We start from the raw sequence: 10,674 nt of genomic DNA on the forward strand, positions 1-10,674 counted from the left end.
TGCCGTTCCTGAACCAGGTCACTGCGTGCCTCAAAAGGCAACAAGTGGTGCCGAAACCCGGGAAAATCACCTGGAGTCGGGTGAACGGCGGCCGGAGCGGCAGGACCAGCCCGGCGGGGAGGACGCTCCCGGACCAGCCAAGAGGATGGAAGCTCTTGCGAAGGTCGTATTACAGCTGCATAAGCAGTGGGGTATTGACTGTAAGCCCAAAGATTTTACTCTCGCAGTCGCGAGACTTTTGGAGCTGGGGGCCATTGACCAGCCGGTGGATATACTCCACCCAGATGTGTGGGACAAATGTTCCTGTGCTTTATGCGATGAAACAATGTCTACTGGTAGTGGGAAAAATCTGAAAGCGTGGGGGAAAGTCGTCCAGGCTCTCCAAAAAGCTAGACACGAGCAGGAGACCTGGAAAGCTGCCAGGGATTTTCTGTTAACCACCCCACGGGTGGGAATTGGGGCGGCTACGCAAACCTCACACCCCCCGGCTGAGGAGGGTTCCGTCGACCCTCAAAGCCGACAGAAAAGTGACGCGCCCACTCAGCGTCCGAAAGACTCTAACATCTTCAGCTTGCCCACAGACTCCTCGGCGAACTCCTTTTGGGGCAAACTGGCGGCAGAGGCCAGGGGCGCTGAGGCGAAAGCTGAGGCTGAAAATACACGGATTGAACCACCACCATATGTGCCCCAAGATGGCGCCGAGCAGCAAGAAGAAGGGCGGGGCGAGACCGCCCCCGGCGGGAGCAGGGGGGGAGCGCTAGAGTTAACAGGCGCACACAGAGGGGAGGGGGAGGAGAACGGGAAGGAAAAGAGTGATTGGCATGACCAAAAAAGGGAAAAGAGCACGAGTGAGGGGCAGAAAGCTAATCAGAATGACCCTCCCCAAAACCGTCCTTATAAGGCAGGCACCTCCCCAAGTGGAAGGCAGGGCGGGCAAAAAGGGAAAGAACCGCCCAATTACACAAGAAAGGGGAGGGGCCGAAGCCCGACCACATACCACCAGCACCCGGAAGTGAACAGTCAGTCGGACTCTGACTCCGACTCAGACTCTGCATGGGAGACTTGGCTTGCAAATACAAAGACCAAAATATCACCACTCACAGGGAAAGAAAAACCTAAGGGGACAGAAATTACTCTCACTGATTGGAGAAAAATACAAATTGCATGTGCCGATTGGGCCCCATCGGACGCACTAGCATTCCCAGTCCGAGTGACGGACGGGGGACAGAGGGTTCATTTGCCCTTAAGCCCTAAGGATATACAAGTGATTGTTAAAGCAATCGCGGGCAAAGGACTCAATTCGGCCATGGTCTCCACCCTCATATGTTGGGGCTCTTGCTGTATTGAATGATTATACTGAACTTTGAAGTAAGTGGAAAAATACTGAAGAAATAAGACGAGGTCACGACCAGAACAGTGGAATGAAGAGGGAGGAACAAATTGCAGATGCTTGCACAAAACCAGAGCCAGCAGGACGCGATAAGAGGAGCTGGGAAACGGCAGAAAAGAGCCTACGTGCCAGAATGAGCAGAAACAGAAATCTTGCCAATAAACAATTGTTAACCAATCATATTATTTTACGCTTGTAAGATAGCCAATCACATTATCGCACGTTTATAGAATGCCAAAGTTTACCTGGTTTGTACAATAAACGGATCAGATCTTGAACTCCATGAGTATTTGAATCTGACTCCCGCTTGCCCGAAATGCCCGCAGCACTCATAGATGGGGTTTTTGGGGGAGATGATTTGCTCCCGTTCGATATAAAACAGACCTGTAGGTTGATTTTTGACGGGGCAGGGATGATTGTGTTTAAACAAGAATGGGAAGAGAACTGTGCGAGGCAGTTAGCCCGAGTAACCGGAGCGGATCATCCGCTACACGGCTCCAGCCTACAGCGGTTGATGGGTACAGACCCAACAATGATTACCCCCCAAGCACAAGCCCAGGGCCTGCGGGCCCATGAAGTTATGGCAACCACCCGTGTGGCTAGAGAGGCTATTCGCACAACCTCTAGAGTTATTGCCAAGCCATCGCCATGGTCCACAATAAAACAAAAAGAAAGCGAGAGTTTCACACAGTTTGTAGATCGCCTCCAAGCAGCAGTCGATTCCTCGACCCTGCCCCCAGAGGCAAAAGGCCCGGTTGTCGCAGACTGTTTGCGGCAACAGTCTAATCTAAAACCCAAGGAAATCCTGCGATCGCTGCCACCTGGGTCAAGTCTCGCAGACATGATTGAACATGTAGTGAGCGAGGAACACCTGGCCCCAATCCAAGTGGCCGTTCGTGCACTGGCTAGCGTGATGATATGCCCCAAATGTGGCCAGCCAGGCCATGCGATGATCAATTGCCCCCAATCAGGAGACCCGCCAACGGCACTCCCCCCGCAAAACCGATCTAAAGGACCATGTTGGGCCTGTGGAAAGAGAGGGCACCTCGCGAAGGAATGCAGGCTTAAAAAGCAGGGAAACGGGAAGGGGAGGGGGCCCCTGGGCCGCACACAGCCCTCTCCCACTTGGGATGTCAGGCGGCCCCATTACACCAACCCCAGACAGGGGGGGTCACTCCCGAACCCGTTGCCCCCGCAGGAAGCAACCAACTTTATGGCCCAGCCAACGACCCCACAAACCTGGCCTCCGTCCCAGGGACAGCAGGGACCGCCCGGTGGGGGCGAGACCCCTGGGTGGCCCTTGCAGTAAGGTGTGACAACCCGCCAGTGGTGTGGGGGATTTGTTCCCTCCATAATTCCCTAAATGGTACCACCATCAGTATCCCCTTTTTGATTGATACCGGAGCAGATGTTACAGTCATTCCTGAAACGAGCTGGCCCCCACCTTGGAAATTGGAAGACGCCTCCACGGTGGGCGGAGTCGGGGGATTAACCCGAGCTCGGAAAAGTGCTCACTTGGTAGCAATCATGCTCCACACAGAAAAGGGACCAGAAAAGACCATTACCCTCTTCCCATACGTCATGTCAGGAGTCCCACCCCTGTTGGGAAGGGACGCCCTAGCCTTATTAAAAGCCAGAGTGACAAATTTACAGTAAGGGCCACTGCCGTACACCCACTTCCACCGATCAGACTGACATGGAAATCGTCCGACCCAGTCTGGGTCGAGCAGTGGCCCCTGTCAAAGCCTCGAATGGATGCCCTTCTTGAGTTAGTTGACCGCGAACTGCAACGGGGTCATATAGAGCCTTCCACTAGTCCATGGAACACCCCAGTCTTTGTAATACCCAAACGAGCAGGCGAGGGGTTTCGTCTCCTCCACGACCTGCGTGAGGTAAACAAAAAAATCCAACCAATGGGTCCCGTTCAAACACTGTTGCCCATGAACTCCATGGTTCCGGAGGGACAACCTTGTGCTGTCCTTGATATTAAAGATTGTTTTTTCTCAATATCTCTGCATGAGGCGGACAAAGAGCGGTTTGCTTTTTCTGTAGTGTCTCCAAACAGCCAACGCCCTAACTTACGCTTCCAGTGGAAAGTGCTGCCCCAAGGAATGATCAATTCACCCACTATCTGTCAAATCACAGTGGATCGAGCACTGGCACCGGTACGGCACAGTGACCCGACTGCGACTATCATTCAATATATGGATGATATCCTGATTGCCGCACCATCAGGCAATCAGGTAGACCACCTGGTGACAATCATTTCAGAAACCCTCAAGACAAACGGGTTTGAAATCGCAAGTGCAAAAATTAAAAGAGGACCCTGTGTCAGTTTCTTGGGAATGGGAATCACAAGTTCTTATATAACACCTCCTCAAATAAAAATCCGTCGAACCGTTAAAACACTCCATGATATGCAACAGTTAGTGGGGTCTTTGCAATGGCTCCGCAATGTTGTCCTGATCCCTCCCGAAATCATGGCCCCCCTGTACGATCCTTTGAAAGGGAAACACCCATGGGAACAAAAAACTCTGACGACAGAGGCAGTAAACTCTCTCGACTTTATCGAACAACAGGTGTCATCAAACACGCTCGCCAGGTGGAACCCAGCTATGCCACTCGACCTGTATGTGCACTTCACGGAAGGGGGGGGAGTAGGAGCGCTGGCCCAAGGCCCTCCTGAAAAAGCTCAGCCAATACAATGGATAGTCCTGGGAAAAACGTCACGTGCTTTCTCTCCAGGAGTCGAGTGCCTCGGTAACCTCATCATGAAAGGCAGGAAACTCGCCCTAAGGCATCTGGGCATTGAGCCAGCCAGAATATACCTACCCTTTCGCAAACAGCTCCCAACACAATCAGTGGCAATGTCAGCATATCTAGCTATAGCCCTCGCCGGATTTGGGGGGGAAGTCCGGTATGCCACAAAGCCCCCCTGGACTCAAATGCTAGCTATTGTCGACGTCGACCTCCCACGGAAAATCATGGACCGGCCCCAACAGGGACCAATGGTCTTCACAGACGCATCCTCAGCGACCTCAACTGCGGCAGCAGTATGGCAGTCGGGAGGAGAATGGCACTGTGTCAAAATGACCGATCGTGCGATCTCTGTCCAACAGCTGGAAGCAGCAGCTGTAGTGCTGGCATGCGGTCTGTTCCCAACAGAACATCTCAACATAGTAACTGATTCAATGTTTGTGGCCAAGCTTTCCTTAGCCATGTCAGGGCCCGGCGTGTCAACATCAACAATAGCTCTGATGCTAGAAGAAGCACTTTTTTCCCGAAAGGGCACTATATCGGTTATCCATGTCAACAGCCATAACCCAATCAAAGGGTTCTTCCAAATCGGCAACGACAAAGCAGATGCCGCTGCAAAAGGGGTGTGGACACTGAAAGATGCCCGCCAATTACATGAGTCCCTCCACATTGGAGCTAAAGCGTTAGCAAAGAGATGTGGGATCTCGGCCACTGATGCGAAACATATAGTAGCTACATGTCCCCACTGTCAAAAAGCACCATTGTGGTCTAGCAGAGTCAACCCCAGAGGTCTTAAAGCCGCTGAGGTGTGGCAGACAGATTTTACGCTCTGCCAATTGCTAAAACCTCGAGCATGGCTAGCAGTAACTGTAGACACATATAGCGGGGTGATCGTAGCGACACAACACCTTAAGACCGACGCAAAGGCAACCATCCAACATTGGCTAACAGCCATGGCGTGGCTTGGCATCCCTAATCAGATCAAAATGGACAACAGCCCAAATTTTGTGTCTAAATCAGTCCAGGCGTTCGCTCTGAAATGGGGTATTACTCTGATACACGGTATCCCATATAATAGTACAGGACAAGCCATAGTCGAATGGGCAAATCAAACTCTGAAATCTAAATTAGAGGTATTAGCAAAAACAGAAGGTTTTACCAACGTCATTCCCTCAAGGGACCAGGCACACTTATTAGCAACAGCCCTGTTAGCTTTAAACCAGTTCCCCAGGGGAGACGAGGTGAATAGCCCTGCCCAGAAGCACTGGGCCACTCGAGCGCTAGAAGAAGGTCCGTACGTCATGATCAGAAATGAGCTAGGAGAGTGGGAACAAGGGTGGAAATTAGTTCTGACAGGGCAAGGGTATGCTGCGGTCAGAAAAGATAACAGAATCAAATGGTGTCCACTTAAGTCTATCAAGCCAGACCTTCAAAATAAAACTAATGAAAACTGTGAGTTTTTATCTGCAGGACCGGATCATCGGACACCCCCGTAACCAGTATACCCTGGTGACAAGAGAAGACGACGAGTCGGCAAGCGGCCTGTCCGCATCTGAGAGCTCTGCACCGGCGGAGTCCAGACAACGGCGAAACAGCTCCCGCAAGGCGGGGCTGCGATGTTTTTGTGTGATCTCAATTTTGGGGTTCATAACGCCGTCTAGCGGCTTGTATGAACATCAGCCGTGGGAATGGGTACTGGCAAGATGGGAGGACCAAAAGATACTGCAAAGGATAGTTACCCCGGGTTCCCCTAGTTTTCAAGTATATCTCTGTGACCTAATCCTCTCAACCCCCTGTTCGAACACTATAATGTATTATGTGTGTCCCAGCTCTAACCCCGGCAAATCTTACTGTAACGTCCCTAATCAGTATTACTGTTCTCGCTGGGGCTGTGAAACCATTGCATCTGGCCGGAAGGTAGCGAAACCAGACCCGTTTCTTAAAACCAGTTGGGGACCAATAGGCTGCACCCCTAGGAGACCAAGTGGGATGGGAAGGACAGTATGCCAAGGGAAATGTGACTGCCAACATATTTTCTTAAACGTAACCAATGAAAACGACCTAGGATGGACATCGGCAAAACTTGGGGCGTTAGATACTGGCAACCCGGCACAGATAGGGGGGGACTGTTTTTTATTAAAAAACAGGAAGTAAAAAGCAGAACAGCGATTGGCCCCAACGTCGTGATCAAAAGCGATAACCAGCAAAGAAAAGAAAACTTGCAGACTGCCATGCCCGCCCCAGCCGATCCCTTACTAACCAAGCAGATAGTTCCCTCAAGCCAACCTAACATGAACCTTCACCATTTACCCGACAAGCCATTTTTTAGCGTGTTAGATGCCACCTTTCGGTCGCTGAATCAGTCAAACCCGGATCTCATGAATTCCTGTTGGTTATGTTATGACGTGTATCCCCCCTTCTACGAGGGCATTGCCCTTGATGCTTCCTTTGATTATTCATCAGACAGCAATCCAACCCAGTGTAGGTGGGATACACCATGGAAAGGAGTTACCTTGAACCAAGTCAGGGGCCTGGGCGTATGTATTGGTAATGTTGCCCTAGCAAGCTGGGATAATGCTGTCTGCGCAAGAACCATTGCGGTTGACAAGACCCGTAAATGGGTGATCCCATCCGCACCCGGAATGTGGATCTGCCATCGATCAGGAGTAACTCCCCGTGTGTCCCTCAAAATTTTTGACGATTCTGCTGACTTTTGTGTACAAATTCTGATTGTTCCTAGGATCCTATACCATCCAGAAGAAGAAATGTACCGCTACTGGGGAGAAGCCAATAGCAGGCTTCAAAAAAGAGAAGTACTGACAGCTGTAACAATAGCAACGCTGCTTGGTTTGGGAGCAGCCGGCACGGCCACGGGAGTGACCTCCCTAGTGACCCAGTGACGAGGCCTGCCTCAACTGCAAGCTGCCATCGATGAAGACCTACAAAAAATCGAGAAATCCATTACCTTTTTGGAGTAATCCCTCTCCTCGCTATCAGAGGTTGTTTTGCAGAATAGACGGGGATTAGACCTCCTGTTTATGCAACAAGGAGGCCACTGTGCCGCCTTGAAAGAGGAATGTTGCTTCTATGCGGACCACACCAGAGTAGTTAGGGACTCGGTGGCCAAATTGAGAGAGAGATTGGCTCAAAGAAAAAGAGACAGGGAAGCCCAGCAAGGGTGGTTTGAATCATGGTTTAAGCAATCTCCGTGGCTAGCCACCCTGATATCCACCTTGGTAGGTCCGATTGCAATAATCCTGCTGATACTGATCTTCGGACCCTGTATATTAAACAGGCTTGTGTCCTTTGTCCAGAGCCGGCTAGAAAGGGTCAACATCATGTTTGTAGAAGACCAACAACTGCTTTAAAAATGTACTTGATCAGTATTTCCCCTGATTCTCCCTGGCTCTCCCCAAATATCCCAAGCTACACTCCATTACCCCCAGTCGCTTCCCAAGTGCCAATTCCTCAGTGTGCCTTATCTTTGTACTCTTTTTTAGAAATATTTTTACTATTTTAGCCTGTTGGGTTAAGCGGGGGGGGGGGGGGGGGGGGGGGGAAGGGGGGGAATGTTGCTAGGTAGGGCCTGGCGGCTGGAAGATCTCACGCTGTACGGAAACACAGGGCCCCCCTCCAGGTAGCCAACAGCTTTTAATTTATGATGTAAGCAGACAGAAGTGACATTGTAAACCTAGGCTATATAGTGTCACGTCGTTCAGCAATAAACACCATTTGCCATCCACCACATTGGTGTCTGTGGGCTGATGGACCGCGCGGCCAGGGGTCGGCTGCCGTGCCGTTCCTGAGCCAGGTCACCGCGTGCCTGTGAAGGCAACAGACTGTGTTAGTTTAAATTGTTTGCAGTAGTCATTGTATTAAATTAATTGTAATTGGCTACAATGCTGGCTTATCTGTTTTTGAGTTTGCTGCCCAATCTTTAAATCCTGGTAGGCTGACAAATGGGACAAGCTGGTTAGAGGAATGAGCCTCTTTCCAGGGAAAGCTCCACTGACTTGAACTTTAAGCCTAAACTATCACCTTACTGCGTTTACTTTGTGTGTGTTAATGCTTACCCGATAAATATATTTCAGTCGATTTATCAGTTTAGTTACAAGTTGGAGTAAGTGGTCCTTGGCTATACGTAAACCTCTCCTCTGGTTTTTTAACATGTTGTGTGTCATAACACTTACTGTTGTACTTCGATACAAACCGGGAATGATTCTGGTAGTGTTGCAATCTAACGGTAATACTGCATCATCTTGTCTGTGAAGAGAAGGGAATCAAGCCGACTGTCGCTGTTCTACCAGGCAGGGTGGACACCCGAACAGCTTCGGTCTCAATGCCCAAGCCTGGGCCCAGCCCAAGAAACGACTGGCTGCTTCAGTAATTTGGCCATAAGGTATTAACTGGTTGTGTGGGAAGGTGCCTAAACAATACTGTCTGTTCTTTGCTTTGGTATGTCTCATCTGTAATGGATTCTTAAACGTTGTGTGTTGCAGGAGGCTTGGAGAGGCTGTGCTGGTCCCTGGCTGGCAGGCCATGCCCTGTGGCAGGGGCTGGGGTCTGCGGGCGGGCAGAGCTGCGGTGTGCAGAGGCGCAGCCCGTCCCCCGCTGAGTCACTCTGCCGGCTGCTCCGGGGAGGCTGCTTTGAGCAGCGCTTTTGCTTTTGTATTCCTCTTGCTGAGAGGCAATGTTTTACTTTTGTTCTCATGAGATTTTGTCACGTTAGCTTTAGGCCCGTTTCTCACTTATTAATTAAACCTGGTCTGCGAAGGACTGGGGCTGCCCTTCTTCCACCCGTGCTGTGATGTCATGTGCAGATTTTGTATGTAAAGTCTCTGCTCTGACATCATGGCTGACCCCTGTGCAAATACCTGTCTTGGGCTCCAAGTGCAGTATTTTATACACCCGTTCAAGCCACCCACCTTATGGTAATTACAGCATGACAGGATTTCCCTTGTTTGCTTATAGGACATTTGCATGGAATAGGGTTTTAGGCTTTAAAAAGGTTAGGATACAGCCCATCCCCTACTTCCCTCTACTTCGCTGATCCAGTTATCCTCTTAAAGGAATTAGAATGGTATGACACTACTGGCTCTTGGGGAAAAAAAAAACAAGTGACTGTTTTCTAGTGCTGCGTTACTTTTTAGGTGCTTGTACATTTGTTTTGGTGTCCCATTCCCTTACCCTGTGGTTCATCCTAGTATCTTTTCATATTGAGTCGAGGCCAACCACTGTGTCCCTCACCACTGCTCCTTTCGCTATAGGAGCAGGCAGATAGGGCAAGTAAGAAACAGCGGTAAAAGTGCCAAGCAGAGGATTTGGTTCTCCCTTTCCCAGGCATCCCTTTGATTTGCTTTGTGACTTATTCCATGGTCCTTTATTACCTCTTCTTTAAGAAAAGATAGGTATTTACCACACTGCCATAACATGAGCTTTAATTAACCCACAGCTGAACAAAGCAAACCAGACCTAGCACAGATAGTTCTGTCATTCATTGGCATGCTTTAGGCGGGTAAAATGGGAGGAGGTTTACCCGGAGACCTGTCTTCCCTAGTTGTTTAGCTCCTGGCACCACCACCTATCCATCACCTGCCTCAGTCCTACCTTTCTTTTCAGGGTTGTGAAGATTATCAAGGCATATAGGTTGTGTGAGGTCTTGATTTTCGAGCCTTGCTTCTTTGGAGGAGATGCCCTTGTCTGCACAAGGGGTGAGGCATGTGTCACTGTAGATGTCCACCAAAAGCTGGACACCTGGCCATCCTGACATGAGGTGTCTTGAAATAGATCTGTATCAGTCATGCCAGTCTATACATGTGCAAGACATTAGGAAGAGCTATAAGAAAGCAAATGCAGCGTAGTCGTGTATTCTGCACATACACACCACACACCGTGGTGTTCTAAAGCAGCCTTCTGCTTTCAGCCTCCCAGGCAACGTTACTTTACAGGACTGTGCCTTTTTGTGGTGGTTCCCAGGCTCGTTCAGTCTCTTACTGAGCCTTCTTTTATGGATGGATGGTTTTTCTGTCGTAGGTGATGATCAGGGCTTGTATGTAAATCTGAAGTTTGACAGGTAATCTCCGTGGAGCAACAGTGGTGGGTAACAGGTAAACTGAAGCCAGGAAAAGGCAAGAGCACGCCTGCAGTTTCAGGCAGTGAGGCTGTAAAGAGGCTGTGTAAGGACAGTGGTGATGACTAATACGTTGTCCTTTCCAGATGCAGACTTGTGGGGTTTGTGGCAAAACAAAATAGCACGTCAGCACAGGATACAGATGCATCCACAAGTCATGACGAAACGAGCTGGTTTGCCTTTACAATTCATTTATCAGATCACTTCCTGTTCCCATTTTGAGGCTAGAGGCTAATGATTGATAAGTATCACTTCAGGAACACTACATGGTGCTCAGCTCAAATGATGCTCAGTTAAAAAGCAAAACAAACAAAAAAACCCCACCCCCACGAAACCCGAAGAGTGTCTGTTTTGGCTTGAAGAGTATTAAGCAACCTGGGAGGACAGCTGAAAACAC

At 49.9% G+C, this 10,674-nt stretch overlaps 1 protein-coding gene across 1 annotated transcript; it reads left to right on the top strand.

Moving 5' to 3' along the window:
• Positions 1-298: 298 nt before the first annotated feature.
• On the top strand, positions 299-6,817 carry LOC308071026 (uncharacterized protein; the record flags this gene model as incomplete). Its single annotated transcript, XM_080405889.1, has 3 exons — positions 299-1,023; positions 6,309-6,768; positions 6,812-6,817. The coding sequence occupies exons 1-3, from the start codon at positions 326-328 to the stop codon at positions 6,815-6,817; spliced, it is 1,164 nt and encodes a 387-aa protein (XP_080262015.1). The 5' UTR covers positions 299-325.
• Positions 6,818-10,674: the final 3,857 nt, after the last annotated feature.

This window comes from Falco punctatus (assembly GCF_963210335.1).
Source record: "Falco punctatus genome assembly, chromosome: 10".
Taxonomy (NCBI): domain Eukaryota; kingdom Metazoa; phylum Chordata; class Aves; order Falconiformes; family Falconidae; genus Falco; species Falco punctatus.